Source organism: Cryptomeria japonica, chromosome 9 (assembly GCF_030272615.1).
Source record: "Cryptomeria japonica chromosome 9, Sugi_1.0, whole genome shotgun sequence".
Classification (NCBI taxonomy): Eukaryota; Viridiplantae; Streptophyta; class Pinopsida; order Cupressales; family Cupressaceae; genus Cryptomeria; species Cryptomeria japonica.
In genome coordinates, this window is record NC_081413.1 from 676,667,321 (window position 1) to 676,695,215 (window position 27,895).

The following is a 27,895-nucleotide window of genomic DNA, read 5'->3' on the forward strand; positions in this document are numbered from 1 at the left end:
GAACTGAGCATGCATAGAATTGAAGACTATAAGAGAGTGAATGATGCATTCACTATGTACGTCACATAGATGCTGCAAGGCAGAATCCACAGAAGATTGTCCAAGGAGGCAACAGAGTTTATAGAAAAGTATGGATCGTGGTATATACAGTTTCCCACTTTCACATACCTCAGGATTCATGGGTTTCAATCTGAACCCTACAGACTTCCTAGGTATCCAACCAACAGAATGATATGGTTGGAAGTGGTGAGACAGCTTCTAGAGTTCGATGTTATCCAGAGAGAGAAGCATAGGACATGAATGACATTCCCTATTTCAGTTGGGAAGACATCAGAGGTTTGCCAATCCGCCAGCACTGCGAGTGAGGAGCTTGCATTCTATTGATTTGCTACATATAAGAAGAGAGAAAGATTCGATCCAGACAAGAAGGTTGGAAGAATCAGAGGAGAGAAATTCACTCATAAGATTGACATAGAAGATTATTGGGCTAACCTGATGGACGAGCAAGCAGTGAAGAGAAGAACGTGGTCCAGAATGTTAGTGGATTTCATGAGGAAGTGCGCACTTTTCCTCATTCCTGATCAGGTATTAGATGATAGAGATCATACACATCTACAATATGAGAGTGAAATGAAGAAGGCAATCCTATTGCCTAATTGTTCAGAGTCAGAAGAGATTGACCTGAATATATTGATGAGAAAGGTCTTGAATTTCTCCCGCCTATGGGTGGATATACAAATGAATAAATTAGTTGACATGGGTGTTCCCTTCACTTATGAAAAGATGAAGCCGGAAGAGTCTACTTTCGAGGATGATCAGAGGACTGTCAGTGATGTCAGGATTCATGTAGACGAAGAGAGTCAAGCTCCCAAGAGAAGGAAGAACAAGTCAGGAGAAGTCAAGGCCAGAGGGAAGAAGATTGAGGAGGTGAAGAAGAAACAAAAGACTATATTCCTCCACTTATCATTCCTTCACCCCCTCCCAGTGTCTCATCAATTGAAGTGATTGAAGTAACTAGAAAAGAACAAGGAGACTCAACAGTGTTCCAACATAGTGACACTACCAGAGAATATTCAGGAGTTCCATGCCACAGTGACATCTGCACCTCCTGATGAGAATAATGATTAGCCGGACTCCCCTACCGTCCTTTTGGAGGTTAGTTTGGGAAATGAGGTATATGATTGGACCAGGGATAATCCTAATGACAATGAGGATGTTATCTCGGCATTGAAAGGACTTGATTGAGAAATATGTCTCGATGATGGTATGGAGGTGGTCGCTATTGTTGAATGGCTGATGAGAAGGATGGAAAAAAGTACACAAATGATAGAGGTGCAGCCTATTGATGATATTGATGACTACCTAGCTAGGAGTGCTAAGGCAAAGGAGCCCAAGAGAGCAGAGATTTTGTCGCACATAGCTAGAGATGAGACAAGAATGTGGATTGCGTGGATTGCTGTTCCTATTGAAGGCGTGACAACGGACATTGCTACTCCTATGGATTTCCAGATCACTTCAGTTGCCCTTGGTCGTACATCTAGAAAACAGGAATTCCAAGAAATTGGTGAAAACCTCCAGGCAATCAATGCAAGGTTAGACAAAGTGGTTGCGGAGAAAGAAAGGTACAGAGAAGAAAATATTAGATTCAGAGAGTATATTGCAGGGACAAGGCGTGAAAATCCCACCCTTATTTCCCCTATTGCAGTTGACCATGGAATACATTCACACTATGAGGTAGCGAGAGGTACACACTCAGAGGTGGAAAAGTGGATTGAAAGCACAAGAAAGCAGGCAAATGATTTCCTTACTCAGTTTGTCCATGCATATGATAGGACAACAGGGCTTGTATTCAAAATCCAGTATTTGGAGGGAGTTTGGGAAGAATTCCGGCCTATTCAAGACAAGACTATCCCACGCCTCCAGGCATTGAAGAAGATTCCTAATTCCACCTTGGTCAGCGAGAACATTGTGCACAGTGGAGACAGATATGATTTCCATGGCTGGTATTGTTCACTAGCCGTGAAGAAATCAACTTATGAGAGTGCCCAGTCGAGTTGTACGGAGATGGAAGGATTAATTCAAGACATTCAGATGAAGATCCTTGCCTCGATTGAGGAATTATTGGGTGTTGATGTTAGTGATGCTAGTGGTTTACACTTAGCCGAATTAAGAGACAAGATGAAATTTATGTATATTTGCTAGTTGGACTCTTTGAAGAAGAGTCAGATAGACGACTTGGTCTCTTTGTTGATTCATGTTCATAGTTCGCAGAAGCTCATGCCAGAATGGGAGAACACTTTGAATGCTTGCTTGGATTCACTAGAGTGATTGATTTACAACAGGATACCTTGCCTAGCATTTCCATGGAGTTAGATTCAGTATTGGCTAGATTCTTGGAGTATGCTAGGAGAGAGAGAGATGCAGGGAGGAATCTTCTAGAAGATTCCCTATTTGATGACTAGGTATCTTTTCATTGGGCCATATGTTGGTGGTGCCATTTTTGATGTAACCCTAATTAGGGCAATTCTAGGGTTTTGTTGGCATGATCTCGACCGTTGATCTTAGATCAATCTGGGCCATCCATTTTGTAAGAGACTCTATATATGCCTCCTTGTCTCTCATTTGTAAGAGAGAGTTTTTGTAGAATTGTTGGTATATGCTACAACTATTTGAATCCTAATCATTGTTCAATTGTTGGTGATTTTGCTCTTCAAATGTTGTATTTGCATTCATGGTTCTCAATTCCTCCAAGTTAGATTAGAATTTAGATTAGAATTTATTTTCATGTATGTTAATTGAGTGGAAGATTTGTTGAATTCATTTGTGTGGAATCCTTAATCCATACCACTAGCCTCTTGCCGCTGGTAAGTGCGCCTTGTGTGGTCAACTGGAAATTGATTAAGCATAACTTCAACTATTACACGTCCATTGACAAGCATCAACTTGGATGGTGTCTACGTGTGATGGTGATAGCCTAAAAATCTTTAAGTATACCTTAGACGATTGCACTAAGCTTGTGTCAATACCTGATTGTGAGACCTTGCCTGGTTTGATTCCACTAAATCCATTCATCATTTCCTACATTCCTAGGCTTAGAGTAGATTTCCTGAACCCTATTCTTTTTCCCCCTTTTTTAGTAAGAAGTATATCTAGAGCCATATTGATAAATCTTAAGTTGACAGCATACCTATTCTGCATCATTCATGATAATCCAAACATTTGCCTAAGCCCCCAAGTGAAACACAACAATTCACATCAACCACTGAACTTACCCACTCGTGAAGACCTGACATGTAGAAACCTTGGAATCATTTTAGTTGATCTCATTCTTAGCATCTGAGGTGATTTTGTTCAAGAGAGGATAAATTATCTTGGTAATTTATTCTGTAATGTTATGTGTCTAAAAGACACATCAACATCACCCTACAGGCTGGCAAGATCCAAAAGCTCTGATACCACTGTAAAATTCCTTAATTATCTATGGGATATATTTGTAGTTCATCAACAACATGTTTGTTGTTTAACTTAGACAATGAGTTATTGACAGGTCAATGAATGACGTACAAACAATGATAATCCTCATTCATACAATCTCAATTCCTTTGCTGATATTTCATTTACTGACAGAACAAGTGTTTATTATTCAGGAAGTATATATAAGTATGTGTGATTATGCACTTGATACTCGTACTAAGTTGGAGATGCCATTCTCGTGCTACTGGTTACCGGTGGCTCTTCATGGATTCATCGAGACTTCCGCTACTCCCTGATAATGGCACTTCCGCTGAACCACAGTTATACCTGTTAATCTCCCTCTACTGCAACACCGCAATGACACCTTCGGTTCGCCCCTAGGACATCTTCCACTACATACCGGTAACACTGTAGACTTTCTCCAGTCACTATCTCACGTGCAACGTAAGTGTTCGCATTGATGAACACATCTGATATCGGGTTTCTGGAACTTCTATGAAGATTGCAAACTCCGTTTAGGGTTCATTCGGAATACCCGATTGCATTCAAAATAACACCCCGCTATGGACATAGGATCAAAGAAACGGGACTTGGACTCGGACTCGGGACTCGGCTAGACTCGGGAAAGTGAAAAACTCAAGCAATTTAGAGATTTTTAAAGATTTAAAACTTGTTTCAGGCACCCTTTATTGAATACATCTTAAAGACACAATAACATCATCAAACTCGGCTCATTTGATTACCATACACAAGTATACATCAATCACATAAGCATAAACACAAATTGTAGCTGAAGGAAATAACAAACATAGATATATAAATATTGTCAAATGTATACAATATTACAAAACTCATGGAATAAAAAATCCATGTCATCATATGATCATCATCAAATATTTTATACAAATACCAAAGGTAAATACAACTACAAGCCTATGGCTCAGAGGAGCCTGCACCCTCCGGCCCTGGCCCCCTGCGAAGGCGTCTAAGGTAGGTCCTGGATGATTCGATAGCCATAGCCGCTCCCCGTGACACCATGCCATGCTCACCAACATCAGGAACATCCGTGTCACTATATGCCTCTGAATCTCCTGTCTGTGCTCGTGCTCTCCGCTCCTCCTCTGCCATGGCTACAGTCTTAGCCTCTATATCTACCTGGTCGATCCAATCAGTGTCAGACTCGGAGGTTAAATTTTCCCTACTTCTATTGACGCAGTTTCCCCCCATATTTTTCGACAAGGGTTTGGGGGCAGCGCCCCCAAGGTGGGGTCAAGGGGCAGCGCCTCTTGCGCACTCCCTGTTGCGATACAGGGCGGGGTCGAGGGGGAGTGCCCCGCGAGGCCAAAAAAACTTATTATTTAATAAAGGTGTTGGGTGTTATTTTTCTATTGGCTGACATGTTGTAACCCTAATTTTTCTCATTCTTAGGCGAAGGTTGTAGTGAACAAAGACGATACCATTCATTTAAAAAAAACTTTTTAAAATGTATTTTTTTTGTCATTTTACTAACCCAGCTAGTAGCCGAGTTTGGGGCTTGGGACTTGCCGAGTTTGGCGAGTTTGAGCCAAACCCGCCAACTCGGCGAGTTTGGCGAGTTTGCTCGCCAGACTCAGACAAGTTCGAGTCCGAGTCGCAGAGACTCGGCGAGCATGACTCGGAGGCGAGTCCGGGTGAGTCCCGTTTATGTGCATATCATATTACACAGATTGATATTGTCCCTGCGTTATTGCTTCTGCGAGTTATCTGCGTCTCCACGCGAAAGCCCGATATCGGGTCTTCTTGCTATGGTACACGAAGTGCTAATGTCGTCCTGTCTTCTGCATCCGGCATTCACACCCCAACAGGAGCATTAGAAATACGCGAGTATGCTTTGCGACTCACGTCAATACTAAACACCATAGAATACACCAGCACGACTCCAATACACTGCTTATATAGCCATGACTCCACCAATAGGCCAGTGTTACTGACGAAAGGGGAATTACTATAGTTCGGATCTTGACACGAATATATTTCTTCTTCCAGGCATGCTTAAACATCTCACGCTATGCCATTTTATTCCCTTGCGAAGTAGTTTTACGAACTACCTTTATTCAAATTACATTAACAAAATTAACAATATTAATTATTTATATTAATCCCAAATTAGAGTATTAATATAAAAATAATTAATAACATGTCATCTTAATTTTCATGGTTTATTTCTTTATTTGGGGGAACATTACACCTAATGTTTGCGGTTATGGCGGTGGAGGTGCGCTTGGTGCCACATCAAACATACCCAGCCAGTTGTCCAGTGAAGCATCTACCTTGCTATCCTTAGTGGGTGCACCCATGGTATTTTTTGGTACGATGCTCCCAATTGGTATAGTGCTCTTGACTATTGTGGTACGAGGAGGCTTTGTTTGCCAACTAAACCAGAGATATCGTAAATTAAAACCATCCCTAAAAAGCAAACCATTGTATTTGCATCCAATCCCTACATAAAATAAGGAATGAAGAAATGCCTGTTTTATGATTTGAAATCCAACTATTGAATTACACATCAAAACACCGGATCAAAGAAGCATACTCCCGAGAAAACATAACATCCCTAAAAGTCGACCAAAAAGAGTAGGGGACGACACACTTTGTTGATACCAAACTCGATACCCAAATAGTAACTAGTCTACCATCAAGGAAAACACCCAAAGAACCATCAATGACATCAAAGCCACAAAGCTGCCACAGAAAAATTTGCACAAACACGTGCAAGATAAAATTTTTAATGAAAGATGGCGTCCTCCTGGAGAGCCAAGAGAAGGTCAGTGTCACCTTTAAACTCAGCTTCATTCAATAATTTTTCCTCAACTATACGACATCCTTTAAAGAATCTTATCGACCCGCTCTGATACCATGAAAAATAAATTGAATGAATGATTCAATAATCGGATAGTCTATTCAATGATATACAAGCGTATATAAAGAGATTACAAGGACGATGTTCTAAATTAAGAACAAGTCATTTAAAGTGAACTACTAAAAAGCTAAATGCTAAATAAAGCTTAAAAGCTAATTAACTAAAAAGAAAAAGCTAAATGCTAAATAAAGCTTAAAAGCTAATTTACTAAAAAGCTAAATGACCATTAAACAAGGAACTAAATATAGGTGACTAAAATATAATTAAATATTCTAATACCCTCCCCCTTAATGGTCATTCTATCTACTAACTACCCTACAGAAGACACTACAAGTCTTTTGATCACAAATGAAAAGAACACTCTGCTGGGGTGGAGACCCTCCCTGGATCTGTAAAGTGTTAATGACCAATAAGACCAGAATCCATCCAACTTGACGTTGGGTAACCAAACTGAAATTTCAAACCATGATTTTGTGGAAAAATGAGCAAACTCTCCAAAACAAAAGATACAAATTATCATTTTTTGTAAAAAAAAAATGGTAAAAAACCTTGAAACGTTGCGTGGTAAAATCCCAAGCATCACGCGTTAAAACACTAGTCATCATGCGGCAAGACACTAGACATCACATGGCAAAACAACAGACATAATGTGGTAAAACAACAAACCTCATGCGGCAAAATAACAGACATCACGTGGTAAAACAACAAACCTCACGTGGCAAAATAGCAGACATCACGTGGTAAAACAACACTCCCTGATTTTTGAGGAAAAATCAAGCAAAACCCTCCCATGATTTTTGGTGGAGAAAAATCAGAAAACCCAGAGAACTTCGCGAATCACAAATCCCCTGCGAACTCGCGTATTACAGATGATTTTTGAGGAAAAAATCATAAAAACCATCAAAGAATTTTTTAAGAAAAAATCGTGGAAACCTAGAAATCCCACGCAAGCTTTGTGGATGACAGATAATGATTGTAAGGAAAAAATTCTAAACCTTGCGAACAATTTTTGAGGAAAACAATGTGAAAACCAATGCATGATTTTTTGTGGAAAAAATCAGAAAACCGAAAGACAATTTTTCAGGAAAAAACCGTGAAAACCTTGGGACTTGTAAGACGAGGTCTGGCCTAAATCAATCTGATAAAGGTAACAATATTGTTATATTGTGAACATGCACTGTTTACAGGTGTTGTGGCAGCTGTTGAACTTTTGATTGTGTTCCAACATGATGTTGGTCAAAGATGCCATCACGAAAATGGAGGTTGAACGAGGTCAACCCAGTGAAAGCATGAGATAGAAGAATTTGATTCAAAAATCAGAATAGAAGCAGCTGCACAAAAAATCTGAAACCCTGGAGGAGAATTCTGGCACGAATTCCAAGCTGCAAACTTCGAGGTTTGGAAGAAAACCAGAAATTAAAATTTTCTGCAAACTTAAAACCTGAAATTTTTCCTGAAAATAATCAGAAAAAAAATAATAATTTGTAGAAAATAAAAAAAAACCTTTGATTTTTTTGGTTAAAAAAACCATAAAAATATTGATGATTTTTTTTTACAAAAAAATGCAAAAAAAATAGGGGCAGAAACCTTAGGTCGGATGTACAACATAAACGGTGCCCAAAAGACACCAAAATTCCCGACGTCCAGAGAATTAGCAAAAATTGCTGACTGTTTTTAAATTCCAAGCCAAATTCGTTGGCACAAAATTCGAGGCATAGAAAACGAGACACCCAGAAAAATCTGAGATCTACCCAGAAAAGCTCTCAAAAAACCCACCAAGAATCTAAAATCAGAATGCAGATCTGATGGCTCAAAAATTGAGGCACAAAACACGATGCACCCAGAAAAATATGACGATGACCCAGTTGACGTCTCGAAAAACCCACCAAGAATCTGCAACTAGAATAAAATTTTGACTTGAACCCTAGGAAAATTTTCAATCTGCAAAAAAAAACCTCCAATTTGCAGGCCTGAAAATCTCCAGAACCGTTAAGAAAAACATGAACTGCTGCTTAGCACAAAGAAATTTGCCCACGAACCAAAAACCCTTGAAACCCTGAAAAGGCCTTCAAAAAAGCAAAATCGTTTTTTTTATAAAAAACTATAAAAAAAAAATTTGGAAAATATTTCAGAAAGAAGGCCATGAATTTTTATTAAAAAATTCACCAAACTTTAAAGAATCCCATCGACCCGTTCTGATACCATGAAAAATAAATTGAATGAATAATTCAATAATCGGATAATCTATTCAACAATATACAAGCGTATATAAAGAGATTACAAGGACGATGTTCTAAATTAAGAACAAGTCGTTTAAAGTGAACTACTAAAAAGCTAAACGCTAAATAAAGCTTAAAAGCTAATTAACTAAAAAGAAAAAGCTAAATGCTAAATAAAGCTTAAAAGCTAATTAACTAAAAAACCAAATGACCATTAAACAAGGAACTAAATATAGGTGACTAAAATATAATTAAATATTCCTATAATTAGCCAGCAAGTCTGCTATTTTATTTGCTTGTCTGAAGAAATGAGTGATTAGAGATTTCGCTAATTTTTGAGAGAGGCTTCAAGCTTCCTGAAGGATGTATTTGATCTTCCAGTTTGGAGCTTCAAATTTTTTAAAAGCGTTGATGATATTCATAGAATCTCCTTCAATAATTAGATTCTTGATCCCAACTCTATGAGCAAGCTTTAGACCAAATATGTGCAGAAACTTTTGCCACATTATTAGTGCAATTTGGGATTTTGGCTTCTCTTGCTATAAGAACCTTGCCTGAATGGTCTCTCAAAACACATCCCACACCAAAGATCCCATGGTTACCTTTAGCTGCACCATCAAAGTTGAGTTTGCCAAAGTCAATACATGATGGCTTCCATCTAATTTCTTTTCTATTCACCCTCTTGGTTGCATTATTGATGAGGCTCCCTTTGAAAGGCAGCTTTATACCTTTCCATTGAGATAAAATCATGCTATCCCAAGATGAGAAGCAAGAATTTGTTTTTATTTTTATTTTTAATGGTATAAGCTCTAATTGATTCTGAGATTGAGTTTTCAATTCTATTTATAATAAACTCAATTTTGTTTGTTTCCTTTCTAAAAATCCACCTATTCCTCTCCCACCATATGTTCCATATCAAGATAGCTGGAGCAACCTCCTATATGACTGCAAAAAAGGACTCTTTGTTCAATCCGGGCCAAGAGTTAAAAACCAATAAAAGATTTGAGTGTAGAGGGGTGAACCAACCTAGCACTCATGGGCGAAAGTGCAGTTTAGGAGCAGATGATTGCTCGATTCTATTTCTTTATCACATAGCATACAATTAAACAACGAGGCATTACCAAGAGATTCCAATCTATCACTGGTAAGAATTTTACCTTTAAGGGAGCAAAAGAGCCAACTTTTTTGAGGCTTGTCCCTAACCAACAAAATGAGTGGCATCTTGAATTCTGACCCTGAGCCTGATCACTAAGAATGTTGTACCCCTGTTTTACTAAGTAGTTTCTGGATTTAGAGGGGGTCTGAATAAGCTTGTCTTGAGTGTCTTTAAAGTGGATATTCTTTGCTTTAATTCCTGAATCAGCCTTTTTGTTTCTGACAATTCGGAGTCGTTACATTTGAAAGCTCTTTCCACTGAACAAGCAAAGCACCGTAATAACTTGTGGTGAAGCAGTAATCACACACCTTAATCCCCCAGAGATCTATCAGACTAGTTTTAAGCTCATCCATGTTTTCCTAACTACACAATGGAGGGAATCCATTCCAAGAGTCCTCCCAAAAGAGTGCTTTCTTCCCATTGTGTATAACCCAAGATAGATAAGGAAGGCAAACTTTTCTACATTTTACCATGAAATTCCACATTTGTGAATCTGAAGGAGAGTCAATAACAGTAAATATTTCTCTTGGGCTCTTCAGTGTCAAGATATTTAGCTGCAATAATTGATGCCCATTTTGATTTGTGGTTAGAAAATGATTTCCAAATGAGTTTTGCTCCAAGTGCCAACTTCTTGTTTTCTATGTTCTGGATACCCGCTCCCCCACTTCCTTTGGGACTGCAAATTTTATCATGCATCTTGGGAGCAAAGTATTTAGTCCTTGTAAATGGCAACTCCTGTGGCTTTTTCTCTTCTTCCCAGGGAGTTCGTCAAGGAGATCCCCTCTCTCCTTATTTATTGTTATGGCAAAGGCTCTTAGTCGGTCTATTTCTACCCACCATCAAAATAAGTTGTGGAAAGGTATACATCTGCCACAAACACAAATAGTTGTGACTCATATCCTATTTGCAGATAATACAGTGTTGTTTTGGGAAGCCTCTATGAAGTAGGCTAAGGTAATCAAGCAAGTTTTGGAAAGATATTGTAGGGTTTCAAGCCAGAAGATTAAAGCAGCCAAATCTAAGGTATTTTTTATTAATTGTTCTCCCACAGTTTCTAATCATCTATCTAACTTCCTAGGTTTCAGACAAGATGTTCTTTCTTGCAAATATCTTGGTATCCCTCTCTTCTCGGGAAGCAATAAAAACTCATTTTGGCAAGCATCTTCTCCTCAATTGTAAATAGAATTTATTCCTGGAAAAATTCTTGGTTATCACTAGCAGGTAGAGTTTTGATGATTAAAACTGTAATGGCCACAATCCCAAACTATATTATGTCAATAATACCTATTCAAAAGGGGGTGGCGGAAAATGTAGAATGAAATGTAAGAAGTTTTCTTTGGAAAGAAAACAAAGTCTCTAAAGATATCATACAACACCTGGCATATGACCCACTTCTTAATAAAACTTGTTCTAAAAAATTGCAATTGACTCGATCTTGGCTTTCAACATATCCAATTTTATAATCATAGCTTCACATTCATGGACCTTTACTGAATGTAAAATCTCATGGGCAATTAGAGCACCCTCAGTAGTTTCCTTCCCTAGCATAAACCCCCCTTGTTCTTCTGAAATAAATTTTGGAATTAATCTTGCTAGTCTAATCGAGATGGCCTTTGTAAAATTTTTGTAGACTGTGTTGCATAGTGAGATAGGCCTGGAATTTGAAAATGAGGATGGACACATTGATTTCGAGATAAGAGCTATGAATGTGGTTTTGAACTGTTTGAGAATATTACCATTCCTTCTAGATTCCTCAACAACCCACCAAACTCTAGACCCAACAAAGTCCCAACACTTTTGAAAAAACAACGCAGTGAAGCCATCTTGGCTTGGTGCCTTATCTGGATGCATAGAAAAAACAACTGCTCTAATTTCTTCCATAGTGAAGGGCCTCAAGAGATTCAAACTATCTTAATTTTATATCATGTGGGGGAAATGTTGGAGAAGGTTTTGACAATCTCCAACATTAACAAGATCCATCAAGGGAGCTGAAAAGAGAGTGGAGAAGAACTGGTCTACCTCTTCCTGAATCTCAATTTTATCTTAAGAACTACTCCTGCAAAATTCTTAATACGAAAGATTGAATTTGTCGATCTCTTCATTTTGGTAGATGAGTGGAAAAAATTAGTATTTCTATCCCCTTCTTGCAGCCAAAATTCCTTGGATTTTTAGTGCCAATATATTTCCTCTCTTTTTAAAACTTCCTCTAACTTCGATTAAAGATGAAGCTGGTGGTAAGAATGATCATTAATCCCTTGCCGAATTATTTCTTCATTAATAATCTTCAATTGGGATTCCAAATCAGCCTTTGTAGCAAAAATATTCTTAAGCACTTGGGGAATTTCATTGTTTAATCTACGATTTGAGGAATTGGAGTTTCTTGCAGAGTTGAAACATTCTTGAGCCAAGAATATGTGGTGAACTCTGCCACCAAGATCTAAGAAGAGGCGGAAAGGTTGGGTCCTTAAACCACATTTGTTCAAATTTGAAAGAAGCCTTAGGCTTATCTTGCAAGGGAACAAGATGCACAACCAATTGTAAGGCAAAGTGATCAAACCTCGAGAAAGGTAATATTTTTGACAATCCAAGGCCTTATTGAGAAAATTAAGTTGGATTAATGAAAAATTTGTCTAGCCTTTTTGCAATTTGTAGGAAGTCTTTTCTTCTGTTGGTCCATGTCACATTTCCATTTGAGGGGACATAATCCTTGAGACCATTATTCATGACAAAATCATTAAAATCTTGCATTGTTTTCAAAGGGGGAACAATTACTCACGACTTATCTTTGAGAGATAAGATTGCATTAAAATCCCCTCCAATAATAAATGGTACCTCCGGGGAGTTTGCCAAAACCAATGAAACTGAATCCCAAACCAGTTTCTTTCCCATTGTTGAGTTTGGCCCATAGATGTTAATCAAGTGGAAGCTAATATTGAAGCAAGTAACTCGAATCTGAATGAAGTTTTCTTTAGCTGCTATTCGTTTAACCTGAATGCTACTTCCTTTCCAGAGGATAGCAAGACCACGTGAGGCTCCTAAAGAAGTTGAAGCAGTGAAGTTCCATTTCTTCCATTTATTGAATGACTGCAAGTTCTCAACTTCTGAGAGTTTAGTTTTCTGAAGCATTACACTGTCTACCCCACTCGCCTCAATCTGGGATTGATTAGGCATCTTTTGTTAGGGGCATTGAGGCCCCTAACATTCCATGTTAGGATTTTCATTGCCGACGCAAAGAGCAACATGCTCTCCATGGTCTCATTTTGTCATCCAAAGTTGTTTGAATCCCTGCTTTTATCTCTTCCTTCGTTATCTTGCTTGATTTGTTTTTTTTTGGTGGCCTACCAATTTTGCTCTTAGGCTTATTGGATGAATAGTCTCTGTTTGCACTTAATGGAGTTTTATGAATATAGACTTTTAGAGGTTTCTGATCCAAAAGCCCATGTTGTCCGCACCTAATCTTAAGATTCTTTGAATAGTTTGGTGAATCCACATTTGGGTTCTCAGAAATATCTGGAAGTCCCTCTTTCTGACCACACACTCCACTAACACACTTGCCATGATCGAAGGTAGAGAGGTCAGAAATGCTTCTCTGACAGAGCATGAGTTGAAACTAACAAATGTGTGCTTTGAACCTCCACTCGACTTGTATCCATCATGTGCTTGTGGGGATGAACTGCTATAATCATCAAATTACTTTGCTCCATATCTGATTTTTCTGTCAAGACTTGATGAGCAATTTCCTCTGCTCTCCTAATGCGAGTCCTTAAAAGCATCTTGTCTATGAGCTGGCTGAACTTCCTAGCCAAAAAGGGAGCCTTCAAATCTGATAGAAAACAACTATCAAATTGCCTTTGGGCACTCCGTAAGAGGCTATCCATTCGGATATGGTTGTGCATAGGAAAATGTTGAGATGGAAAATAGGACATAGAATCAGAGAACCCCTGCAGAGATATGTTCATTTGAGGGCAAAAAGAATTTAATGCCGTTCAAGGAGGCTGAAAGTTCATAATTTGTAGAGACTCCTTAATAATTCAATCCTCCAAAAAATGAAGCTTCAAACTATCTTGATCAAGGTGGAGGCACATTTTTGTAAAATTTCCCATCATATCCTTGAACTGAACAACAAGTTTAGAAGTCTTTGTAGCTTGCCAGAGGGGGTTAACGAATTTCTGTGAAGATACAGACGACTGTGGGTCTTGAATAGGAGGAGAAATAGGCTCATTTGAGGACGAGTCCTGATTTGCTAGCTAGAGAGCATAGTTGTGCATCTGAAACTGGATCCTCACAAACCCTAATCTCTGCATAATCTGAGGCTATACAATCTGATGACCCTCCCGATTTCCTAGGTAGAGAGCATAGTTGTGCATTTGAAACCGGATCCTCACAAACCCTAATCTCTGCATAATCTGAGGCTAGACAATTTGATGTGAAATGACCCAAATCATTTATATTATCCATTGTATCCGGATCCTAAATAACCATTTTTTGTGACCAAATACTAAATTTAACTGGATTGATAAATATTTAGGGAAGGGTTTATGCAAATCTAGGAGCACACACACTCTAATGGGGAGCTTTGTATGCTCGAAGGGTTTGAGATCATGTCTGAGAAAAATGCCCATCTGATTAGCCAATAGTTGAATCAAATCTAAATCCCTATATTCCAAAGGGAAAGAGGGCAATGAAACCTAGAAAGGGGACAAATTGATTGGAGCTGTTTGAAGATTGAAATTTGGTACATCCATAGTTGAGTGTACAAGCCAAAGTCTTTAGAGACCAAGATTTAGTTCTATGGACTAGATATCTAGCTTTCTTGCTAGAAAAAATTGCAATGAAGAAGCCATTACTATTATCTATGTAAAACACTTCATTGACCTCTATCCAGGAATCATGAGCCCAAGTCAATAAACTTGAGATGCCAAGTAAGAAATTTGAGAACTTACCTATTAAAGCTCTGTTTTGTAATTCTGAGATCTGATAGTGAAGAAATTCCTCCAAAAGAGATACTTTCAGCACTTCATCTCCATTTAGACTGCCAATATTTGTAGGGCACTGACGCTCCTCATATACAAGCGTTCCTTCAGCTTTTTGTGAACCCATCTTTGCAGAGTACCTTTTCCTTGTGTTGTAGATGATCTTTACCCAATCGAGGCTTGTTGTGAAATCAGGGGTCGTTAAATCTTTTGTTATATCCCTTCCTGAATCTCCTATGATGAGGACTACGATGATCTGTAAAGGCCCCCCACAGAAGCTTGTTCTTCCAAGAAAAATAATTTTGTTTAAAGGGGTCTCCTCCAATTGGAATATTATTTGGGCTAGAAGTTGGACAAAAACTATTTTGTGGATGCCCACCTAGAGGAATGTTGTTAGAGCTAGAAGCATAAACAAAGGCTTGTAACGGAATATTGTTTGGAAACGATGTTAGAGGTCTAACATGTGGGCCAGTTCTGTGGCCATTGCTTTGACCTCTGAACCCTGTAGTCGGGAAGGTTTTCCGGCCATGGGCGTCTCTTGAATTTTGAAATTTGCCGTCGGGAACGAAGCCGGAGGCCTGACATGTGGGCCAATTCTGTAGTCATTTCTTTGACCTTTTAACCTTGTAGGCGGGATGGTTTTCCGGCCATGAGCAGCACTGGAATTTTGAAACTTGGCCGTTGAAGACCGCCTGCCATGTGCAGAGCCCGCCACAAGAATTAATATATTCACACCATTACCATTCCTTGGTTGACCTTGTGATATTGGAGTGGTATTAGATTTTTTGATATTTGTAATTTTGTTGATAATATTTTAGATTTTCTGACATAGCTGTCATAAGGGAATATGCTGGTAATTTCTGGTTAGTTTACTGCTACCTTATGGATATTTTATAATTATTAATTATAACTGAAAATAATAATTATTGTTATTGTAGATTTTTTGATAAATATGACAGTTCCAAAAATCTACAATTATTATATTCAGTATCATTAATAATTATAAAATATCAATAAGGCAACAGCAAACAATTCAGAAATTACCAGCATATTCCCTTATGACAGCCAAATTAGAAATTCTAAAATATTATCAGCAAAATTCCAAATATCAAATAATCTAATACTACTCCAGTATGTTGAAATCATATCAAACTTTCATTACTGAAGAGGCAACGTTGAGATTTGTAATCTTGCACGGTGGTCCCAACAAAGAGTTATGTGCTGTGATTTACTTTCAAAGGCTCCCAAAAATGATTGACTATGAGGCAATTAATTTCAAGGGCTGCACTATAAGGTATGGCTAATTAGTTTATTGCTTGTTAAAATATTTATTTCTTAATATTTGTATTAGGTAGTGCTGTTAATATTTCTTTTTTTTTGAATCATATATTTTTCTAGATAGCTCAATCACTACGATATTGAACTTAGTAAGGTCACTAAAAGTTAATTTAATGTTAACTGTAATCCTAAGATTCCTAACTGATGTGGTCATAATATTGGTTGTCAGGTTTACTCCTCTTCCCATTTCTGCAATTTCCGGTACAGGAACAGGAGAGTTATTGGACCTTGTATGCTCTGAAATTAAACTCAGTGAGGTAACTATTTACTACAATATGGTGAAGAACAAGGTTCAAAGAAATTTTTTTGTTGTTTAGTTTTTAATTCTTTTCAGAAATTTTTGTAAAGAAAATCTTTCTGCACTTGGAAAGATACTTATCAGTGTTTCTGGGGTGGGGGATTGTGGGTATATAGGGACACAGTTTTAGGAATGGCAAAAATTTTGCTTAATTTTGTGGATGGTAGGGGGATGGCTAATTAAATAAGTTAAACAAACTAACAGCAGCTGAAATTTTTATAAGGTAAATGCAATGTGCTAAATTTGGAATTTTTCCCTGTAAAAGTTGTTGGTTTCCACATGAGATTTGCAAATTTTATTTAGTGAAAAACATGATTTTCATGATTTGGGCTGATGTACATCAGAAAACACCTGTTAACTTGATTTTTCCAATTAGGGCCAACTGGGTCTTTAATAATGCTGTTTTTGTGTATTTACATGACTGAAAGTTGTCTATCTTGCCTCATTCATTAGTGACAGTCTAATAATGGTGATGGACAGCAGATTCGGTATTGAAAGAGCAGAGATAAAGGGTGGACATTAAAGAAGCAGAACAAGGGCAGATTGAGCAAAGGATGATGATGATAAAGACAATGGGATAGGCAGTTAATAAGCAGCCAGGTAGCAGAATGACAGTATATCTAAGAGGCAAATAGCTCCTGAAACCCCACTCAATAAGTGGCAAGATGTTAAGTGGTTGGTGCTTGGGAATCGAAGGAGATATAAAACAATGACAGTTGGCACCATTTTGTGGTGGCAGTGCCATGAAAAAGTTTCACTCTAGGGTTTTAAATGTGGCAAATGACTTAAAAATTCTTCCTTAAGAAGAAAAAAGAAAAGACTTAAGTGATTAGTGCTATTTTAGAGTGGCAATGTCAGTGCAAAAAGATGCCTAAGAAGTGCTAGATAGTGTACAAAACTTGCTTGAAATATCCCCTTAATTCTTTTCCAGTTTAAAACACAAGAATTTGCACCTGTTAATGTTAGCATAAGAAAATCCAGCAAACTCAACCACTTGTTCAGTGGGAGTATTAGATAACAACTTGGAAAAACATACTAGAAAATGAAAGGGAATACAACTTGGTGGTATGACCAGCCACTTCCACTTCTCAACGGGCAATACAAAAACTAAACTCTACTGCTTATTCAGCAAGAGTGTTAATAACAAATGTTGGAATGTAATAGAATAAGAAATTGGCGGTAAACCAGTCACTTCCACTTATTCAGTGGGAACAATGTTAGCTTCAAAATCTGAAAATTATGGAACGTTGTTTAGTACAACTATAACAGCGAATTACAATAAAGTTAACAATGAAGCATCATGAGAAAACACAGCTACTATGATTCAGGAAGTTAGAGAATAATGAAAATCAAGGGTTTAGAGCAGCGATACCTAGTTTGATATGCAACAATTGCAGACTGTTTTATTTCAACTAGTAACACCGGATAGCTTCAAATGTTCATAACTTCCTTTATTTTTCTCTAAATGAGCTCAAACTGAAAGCCAAGACGCCATAAGGGCTAGGTGTCCAACTCCAATCATTCCAAGTCCCAAACCAGCAACAAAGAAGATGACATGAATCCCAATGAAGCCCAGGAAGGATGGTACGACCAACTAAAAGGTACGACCAGCAGCAAAAATCAGTGTCTTCATCAAAAATCACGAAACCTTGGGCATAGGAACGACTAGAGCTCTGGGAAAGAACGAGCCAGTACCCACAAAAATCAGACCAAACCTCTAGTTGGTATGAGTATAAACTCGAATCAGCATATAGGGTTTTCACACTCCAAAAACCCAACAATACCACTCACACACCAGTTAGAAAACATCAAATCCACACAAAATTGAAAGACTGAGAGCAAACATCTCCATTGGAATGCCGTGGCAACCTCTTGATGAAGCTGCACTACAATCAGCTAGGAGTTATCTTTCAAACTCGAAATTGGAAGAAGCTAGAGGCACTCAACCCCGAAGCAAGAGTCTTTGAAATATTTTAACAACACTTCGTTATCAAAATAATAGCATACAAAAAGAAGAGGGACCTTGTATTTATAGGCTCAAAACCCAACAATTCAAATTTCCTTTTTTCTCTCCAAGTTGGATGTCCCTTTTCATGTGCACAAGTAATTGAATAAAATTCATTAATAATTCCCAACTTGGACGCCCACTTGAGAACATCTTTTAATAACAACTTAAAAGTCATTGAGCCTAGGCGTGGGGGTCAAAAAGCAACTTGAAATTATAAAATCACTTCAATTATTACCTTCCATGAATGAACTCCAAGAAACCTGAAAAAGCCACCCCTCAAATCGGATTGCCAGAAATAGAAACCAAGTGTTGTGCCATACTGCTAAAAATAGCATACACCTAAAAATAGTAAGTGACTCCAAACACCTTTTAAGCACAATCCGGGTAGCCTGTCGTAACTTACTAAAAATAGTAAGTGCAGAAGTCTCCTTTGATGGAAATGCATGTCACACCATTCTGAAGCTCTTTGGAAACCCAAAAAGACGCAAAGAGCAAACTGCCAAACTCTTGCAAACAACTCCTTGAAAACCTCCTAGAAGATGGAAACCCTAATTCTATCTCTGATTAGCGTACAGGCCTCCGAAATAGGCTAAAAGTCATCCAAAAAGACTAGTGTTGAAAAGGGGACATTATAGTCCGCCCTCCCCAAGTTTGCTCTTCCTCAAGCATAGGCAAGGTTGGATGTTGCAGAATCGACTCATCTTCCCAAGTTGCATCCTCAATCGGTAGATTCTTCCACTTTACCAAATATTCCTTAATAGTTCTTCAACTCAGAGCACTCCCTAAAATCAATGACGGTCTCTAGAATCAAACCTAACTGCCCCTCATCCAATGGAGGCAAATCCGATGAAGCTACGACATTATGTTTTCGTGTGTAATGTTCCCCAAATAAATAAATAAACCATGAAAATAAATATGACATAATATAAATTATTTTTTTATATTAATATTCTAAATTGGGATTAATATAAATAATTAATATTGTTAACTTATTTTAACGCATTATGAATAAAGGTAGTTTATAAAACTACTTCGGGGGTGAATAAAATGGCATGGCGTAAGTGTTTGAGGTATGCCTGGAGAAGAATGTGAGTGTGAAGTCTACGTGTAAGGTTACATGATTAAACTTTCTTCCTTTCGTCAGTCAGCGGACTAGCCTATTGGTTGTATATTTCTGGAGTAGATTTATTGTCCATGGGATCATCGTGAATTCTTCCTTGAAGTGGCTTTCAACGCCAACGCGGAATGGTGCAGTTGCTTCCTTCGTGATGATTGGATATGCTGCCGCCAAGGAACTTGGTGCCTGAAACGAACCTAGCCTTCAACGAAAACGTTTTCACGAGCCTCTTTACCCGATATCGGGAGTATGATATTCAAATATTATGGTGGTTCTATTTGGTGATACTGTGAAGGAGCGTGGAGGTTCTGGTGGGAATGTTGGCCAGCGATACGCATTCTGTGGAGATTTGTTATTGTTTGGTTCAAAAACAAAGGTTTAGTGGCCCAAGTCGGAGTCTCTATCAACTATCGTGAGTTCTTCTCCATGAGTATTTCTGCTGTTCGATGGGGAAGAAGATATGACGTCCATCTGGTAGAACTCGACAACCTGATTGGCACCACATAACTCGACAACCTGATTGGCATTACATCTACTGCAACGTGGGCAACCACAGTTTAATTATTAGGTGCATGAACCCTTCCTTAACAAATGATTGAATGCTTAATTGAAGTGAATAGATTTTGAATGTACAATGTGTGTAGAAACTATGTATGCTTACTGCGGAGATAACACATAATTAAACTTAGGAACTGAATAGATGTAGTTTTAGAATTGTGGAAATTAGATGTCTGAGTGCAATAAGATAACACTTAATTGTTATTTCAACACTTGTTTACAAACCCTGAGAAAGTCATTATTAGAGGTACTTTACAAAGTGCCTTCTTGAGGCGTGACACATGGAAAACATTATTCACTTTAATGCTTGCTGGTAGTTCTAACTTGTAAGCCACTCCTCCGATTCTCTTGATGACTCTGAAAGGTCCATAGAAACGTGCCTTGAGCTTCTTTGCTCCACTCTTCTTGAGAGTGGATTGTTTGTAAAGATGGAGTCTCAAGTTGACCATGTCACCAACCTCAAAAGTGTGTTCCATACACTGCTGATCAGCATATAACTTTTGCTGATTTTGTGCATGCTAGGTTATTCTTCAGAGATCTCAGAACCTCCTGACTTTGTTGCAACATATCCCTTGCTTGAGGGGCCCTACTATCATCAAAGATCAAATCAACAAAACTTGATGCCTCATATCCATATAGAGCCAGAAAAGGTGACATTTTGATTGACATGTGGTAGGAAGAGTTATAGCAATACTCTCCCAAATGAAGCCATCTTACCCAAGCCTTTTGTTGCTTTGAAACATAATTTTCGATATAGCCCTCCAACCATTTGTTCACAATCTCCATTTGCTCATTAGTCTAAGGATGATAACTAGTGCTTGGAGTAAGCACTGTACCATTCAATTTGAAGATGTCCTGCCAAAAAGTGCTTAGGAACTTGCTGTCCCTATCACTCACAATGGTTTTTGGTAAACCATGCAATCTGAACACCTCTCTAAAGAATAAATCAGCAACTTGAGCTGTTGCAAATGAGCTGGTAATGGCGAAGAAATGTGCAAACTTCGTCAATCTGTCCATGACAACATATATGCAATCTTTCCCTTGCACCTTTGGTAACCCAGCGATGAAATCCATTGAAATGCTTTCCCATTTCTGATTGGGAATAGGTAAGGGCTGCAGCAAACCAACTGGAAAAGTGTGTTCATTTTTGTTTTGTTGGCAGACCGGACACTCCCTGATATAGCGAAGGACCTCATTCGTGAGTCCCTTCCATGAAAATCTCTCATGAATCTGCCAATATGTCTTAAAATAACCTTGATGACCAGCCAAGGGAACGTCATGAAATGATTGTAGTACCTTCTTTTTGAATTTAGACTTAGGTACAAGGAAGATTGTACGTTTATAATGTATCAAATCAGCAAGCAATTGATACCTTTCATCATGCAAAGTACCCTCAACTAGACTAGTAGCAAACTGATTTTGGCATACTCTACTACAATTTGCTATTTCCAATTAGCAATAATCTCAACCAACGAACTCAAATGCTGCCTTCTTGACAAAGCATCAACCATAATGTTGTTCTTCCCCTTGACATACTCAATGTCAAAATTGTAAGCTTGGAGCTTTCTCACCCATTTTTGTTGCCTCTTGTTCAAATCGCTCTTAACATATTCCTTATGTGTTGTTGATCAATAAAATTGTTTCTATGAAAACAGCCATATGGGAAACTCAGTGATGGGGGATCTGCGCGTGTTCGTTGAGTGACCTTCGAGATTTTAGAAGCTGACTCTTCATACATGGGCGAAGAAAAGGGGAGGAAGGAAAAACTTAAAACAAAGCTACTCTATAGAGATGCGCTGAAATGTTTTTAGTACACTAAGCACAGAGAAACTTCACATATGTGCAGCTCTGTTGTCCATTAAACAATCTACATGCCCAGAAAATAAAGAATGAAATATAAACAATAGCTCATTTAACATAATGCAACAAATACCATTCATCTATCAGATAACAAGTTCAAAGGACATTGTTTAATCCGTAGAGTCTCACAGTATATATTCTAGAAGTCATACGGAATTAAAAGATGCACAGAAAAATATTCATGCACACTGAAAATAGTGATCACATAGGCCAAAGGCACAATCTGATTATTACAGTTTCAAGAATACAATCACAAATTAAAGGTGTAATTCACCAAGCGACTGTCTATATTTTTTCTCTGAAAGTCTGAACCCTTACAAAAGCAAAAAGAAACACTTATATAATCATGAACCAACAGCTTGGCAGAGAAAACAGAGAGAGCAAAAACCATAAGCACCGCTGGCAGCATCGTTAGCAACTGTGAAACAGCCTAATGAGGAGCTAGATAACAACTTCGGCCTTTAGCCCAACCGCCACTGAATCTTCTAACAATCGGATCAAAATGGGGGAAACTCACGCCCGTTGCTGAACCACATATTGTTGGCGACAAATGTCCCATCATCTCAAAACGCATGCCAAGGTCGCTAGGAGATCTTAATAAGCAAAACGTGGCAGCAGGAGGGGAGCGGCTGGGAAATTAACAAAACTGCACAAGGCGTCTTATGAGGAACTGCCATGTTGCAAAATGTGAAAACACCTTTTAAAACGCGGGCCCACCGAAAGAGAGCGAAAAAGCGACCTGCCATGTGTTAGTCTCTTGCAGCTTTCTGACAAAGGGAAAAGAGAAGCTCGAACAACTCGAGCCGTGCCGCCACATGGAAGACGCGAGGATGCAAAATCAAAACTTCGGCAGAGGAAAAACAAAAACCAATTCCCCGAAAGGGGCACGGTGGACGAAAGTCTACATGTGTAATTTGCCACATGATAGCAGGCTGTAACTTAAATTTATTGTTATTATTAGTTATTTCAATCAATACAAATACTCCTCGTTTATATAAAAAAATTATAGCTATGAAGGTTGTGTGAAATCTTGCATCAAATCCAGTATTGTATATAATTGCAACAAAATCAGAAACTTTGGAATCTGAAAGCATGCAAATTGTTTGTTATAATGTGTGAAATCTAAACTTGAGAAAAAGTATAAAAACAAAAATTGATATAGAGTGGGAGGGGGGTTTTAACAACATTTATTTCTCTTTGTTAGTAGACAAGTTGAAACATATGGGCATATGAAATCTCAATTTCTCATCATCGTGGAAATTTTATCAAAACCTTATTATCTATTGTTGTCTACCTTTGTTTTAATGATGAAGCATTTTTTATGCAGGAAATGGCATGGAAAGCATAATTAGTTATCAAGGGTTCCAATTAATATGTGTGAACTATCACCTTATAGAGACAATGACCTATTATGTGTATCTCATCATTCTGAGATATTCTATCACCTCTATCCTCGAGACTCACTTTATTGGTTATATATACTATTTAATAATTTAACATGTTAATATGTACCTATATACTTGGTATGTATGTGATAGATGAGCATCATGCATCCTATTAAGATTGTTTACTCATGAAATCTTAGTTCAAATTGCCCTTCCAAGGATATAATCATACTTTCCATGGGCCTGTCCATGGCAATTGATTGGTTCCCTTCTCTTGGCTCTTTCAACTCTTTCTTTTGGTGAATTCCCTTGAAGGATTTTTTATTTAGTGGTTTTGTTTATGCTATCGTCTAGGATTTAGTCATTTTGGGTTTATTCACTCTTGTTAGAATATTCTGTTGTTTTGATTTTACATTCTTGTTTTGTCGTCTTGGTGTTATTTTAAACAATCTTGCTACTGTAAATCTCTGTACTTTTGAGACTGATTGACCTACCTTGGTCATTTATGGACATTTATATATATTTTTCTTTCTTTCTGCATCTTATTGCCTAGTTATGTTTTATGTTCAGAATAAATGTTATGATAAATGAAGTAATCTTGTTAAGGCATTTTGGCAATTCCTCTTTATTAATACTAAGGAACAATCTTTGAATGCATATATGATTAAGTAGACAGTAATATAGAAATTGTTTAGTATTTGTTGTTGTTTTATACTTATCTTGTACTTCTGAATATATAGTTTCCTTTGTATTTGTAAATGATTGAATATAGGCCTTGCAAGAAACAGATGAGATTGAAGATCGCATTCCTGCTATAGCTATTGTGGGGAAACCTAATGTAGGGAAAAGCAGCATTTTGAATGCTTTAGTTGGGGAGGAGAGAATGATTGTAAGTCCTGTTAGTGGAACAACTCGTGATGCTATAGATACAGAGATCACTGGGCCAGATGGACAGGTGATATTATATTTAATATTGTCATTTTGTCATTTATTTGCCTTTGTAAAGCAATTGTATCTTTATTTAACTGAATGAACAATTGCTGCAGACACATACACACTATATGTATGGATCATATTGAGATTTTGAGTTAAATAAGTTTGTGTTGAAAAGATAATTAGTTTTAATGGAAAGAATTTTAATTGTAGAATCACAGTTGTCTTTATTGTTTATTGAATGTCACTTCAATTTATAGCCTTACAAACTGCCATTATTTTGGTTAGTGTGTTGTAAATGAAGTTGAAACATGCAACTAAACTAACAGGTTCAACAAGGGAGCACAGTTGATATACAGTAAGCGTGTCTCTGCATAGCTCAAAAAGTAGTTGCCAGACTTGGACTCAGCATAGACTTGCTAAGATGATTTTTGACTCAGACTCAGAATCAGTACAAAAACTTGACAAATTTTTTGGCACATTTAGAAAAACAAAATGAAAAATCATTTTACGAAAATATGAATTTTTAAAAAGGATGTCTTAGATTTGTTTAAATTTCTCTATTCTTGTCTAGTTTCTGAAACAGCTGTGCATGCCTCATTAAGGCCTGATTGACCCAGGATTTACCAGGTACTTAATGAGTTTGGTAACTATGGCTCAAACACAATGCTATTTTCTTGACAAAAAATCATGCTGTTTTCGAAAGAGCATTGCAGGAAATTTGCAATATTTATGTTTTATCTACAAGAATATTTGAACCACAGATGTTTGCAAAGTTGAAGCAACACACTTCTTATCAATTAGTATAATTATTCATCATAAGCAACTAATAGATGTGAAAAATCCACACAAGCAGAGATGTCTCACTACCTTTTGAGTCTATTTATTGTGCAAGATAACTTCAACAATTTTTATTTAACAATGTCATTGTTAGTGCATGCATTGATATAATCTGTCAGACATTGAGTAGAAAGATGGACAGGTTTTGAATTAATGCCCATGGATGACCAAAACTGATCAATTATAGTTTGTTGGAAATATTCAACAGATGAAGTTTCTCACTAGCTAAAGGTTTGTTATAATGTCTCTTAATGTATTCTAAAGGTCTGTTCTTCTGGATGGAAAATAATTATAATGCAAAGCATATGATGAGACAAGCTTGAAGTATGAAAAGATGTATTAGTATTATGTACACACATGGATGTCTTGTATGTAGAAGTCTTTACATTCATCCAAAATGTGTCTTGCATCTTTTTCTCTTTTTCCAATAAACTCCCATTGGATGGTAATCTTCGGCCTAGATGCTATGACCGAGGGGTACCTCTTCTGTTAAATGACTTTGGGATTTACACTTGGCCTTTGCCTGTTGGGATATGCTTTGTATGCCACAGCTTGCAAGTTGGATGTGGTACTCAACATCTCATGGAGATTTTAACTTGAGGCTCTTTTTTGGAAGTACCATGCTTTTACCATTTGAGCTCATCCCATTCTACAACTGTGTCTTTATCTCATTCTTGTGTTCTCTATTTAAATCTGACATGTCTGTAGTCCTGTGACCAAATTTATCAAGATAGGGAAGTCATTTGATCTTGACCTCTTTTTTTGTTTGTGGAAAAAAGTTTTATTTTTACTATTAATAGTTGTTCTGGAGGATTTTGTTAGGAAACAGTATACAACTGCCCTTGAAGATCTGCATTGGATTTGAATGTGTTATTTAAGAGCAATGAAATGATTACAGGATGTGAAGGTGTAATGTTCCCTTTTAATTCTTTCATAAACTCAGCAAATTTTTGAAGTTCCCAGCTATGCAAATGATAAAATCTTTCTAATAAATCACATTTTGTGATGTAAACAGCAATAGTAAACCCACACAAATCGCCACTTAATGCAAACTGCTATTGTTTATTCGTTAGAAGATCAAACATATATGCAAGAATATTTACTCATGAAGCCTTGACGCCAATACATACCTCCTCACAGCTATTACAGTTACATTACTGTCCCACACATAAGAATGCGAAGTGTTGATTGAAACAATAACATGTAATGCTGAATGCTTTCGTTGCTTTTATAATGCTATGACTGCACCTAATATGAGAGTATTTTATTGAACACCAATAACAACTACAAAACAACAACAATAAATACCAGAAATAATTATTATAGATGAAAAACTTTCTGAGTACTCACAAAATTCGAGTACTTGCGAGCCAAATGATTAGGCAAGTTACTTGCCAAATAACTTGTTGTCAAGTTTGTCAATGAGGAAGTTTGCACTTCTAACAATACAGAAAATAATATACTGGGTATATCGTATCCTCTCTTGCATAAGGAAATCTCATATGCTATTCGGACTAATCAAATGAGACAACCGGTCCTGACTGCACTTCGGATAACTCAGTGAATGATGTGATTTGCTGGTAAACACAAAGGGACGTATGCATTTAACAATCTAGTTGACATCTGATATGGCAATCTGAATGATGCTTTCTTCTTAGACTGGTTAAAATAAAGTTAAAAGATAGGTTTCAGAGAACCTAAACTAATCCTATAGACAATGACAACAATGGTTGATGCTGCAGATAGTCAAATTTCATAAAACTGGTTTCTACTTAACCAGATTTCTCACAACGCCACAAAAAAAGTGCAATCTTCAAAGGAAATCGAAATATTTTCAAGTTGTAAACATACACTTAAGTACCCAATTCTAGCGCAACTTAAATAAACATTCACAATTGAACTAACAACAAAAATGTGTTCAAAACTTCAAACTAACCATACACAACAACTTACAATCACCAAATTACAAATGGTGTAAACCATAAATCCATTAAATATTTTTACACATCACCATTAAAATCACTGAAATTTATCTAAACTTGATGAAAGAAACCATGCGAACAAGAGAAACAATTGGTAAAACACCACATGTCAATGCTTTATTCATTTGCTCCAAATGCTGATACAACAATTCTTTTTCAGCAACAACTACCCTACTCTGATTCTACTGACTACCAATTTCACAAAGGGAGAGAATGCCTCCTTTTTATAGATATTACATTTTGGATCAATGGCCAGGATTAAATCCTTTCAATGGCTCAGATTTGCCTTCTAGAAAACCAAACAGCTTTTATTTAATGATTTCAACAACTTTCCAACCACTTTCTAACTACTCCCGCTAAAAGATAAATGTCCATATGTTTCTTGACACAAAAAGACAAAATAACAGCTTTTTGTCACAAAAGGACGAAATTTCCTGCTGGATAAATAACTATCTTTGGCTTTTATTATATTATATTAAATTTAGCCAAAAGTTATTATTTTTACAATAATAATTCTCTTTTCACAATAAATCATATTCCACCTCATATCCAGCTATCATTTTTGTTTCTGTATATTTCTTATAGCATTCCTGCAGTCCATCACTGTTTTGCAGACTTTTGGAAATGACATCCCCTGGATTTCTATACTATGATAATGATCCTCAATCTCCACGTTTTACCTCCAACTTTATAGCACGTTCTTCATTGGCATATGTTTGTTGATATCTCCAGATTTTTACAGATTCCTTCTAAAACCATGTCTGTGAATATGTTACTTTCAATCTTCTTTAGAAAGATATTATCTTCAGAATTTTGATCTTTTGTTTCCCCATTTCTTCTTAGTAATCATGTGGT

At 37.2% G+C, this 27,895-nt stretch overlaps 1 protein-coding gene across 2 annotated transcripts in view; it reads left to right on the forward strand.

Moving 5' to 3' along the window:
- Nucleotides 1–27,895, forward strand: part of LOC131077226 (uncharacterized) — a 210,904-nt gene that overhangs the window by 145,065 nt on the left and 37,944 nt on the right. For both annotated transcript variants that reach the window (XM_058014672.2, XM_058014670.2), the window contains exons 7-8: nucleotides 16,229–16,316; nucleotides 24,058–24,240. In XM_058014672.2, coding sequence (XP_057870655.1) covers nucleotides 16,229–16,316; nucleotides 24,058–24,240 — 271 coding nt within the window. The remainder of the gene's footprint in view (nucleotides 1–16,228; nucleotides 16,317–24,057; nucleotides 24,241–27,895) is intronic.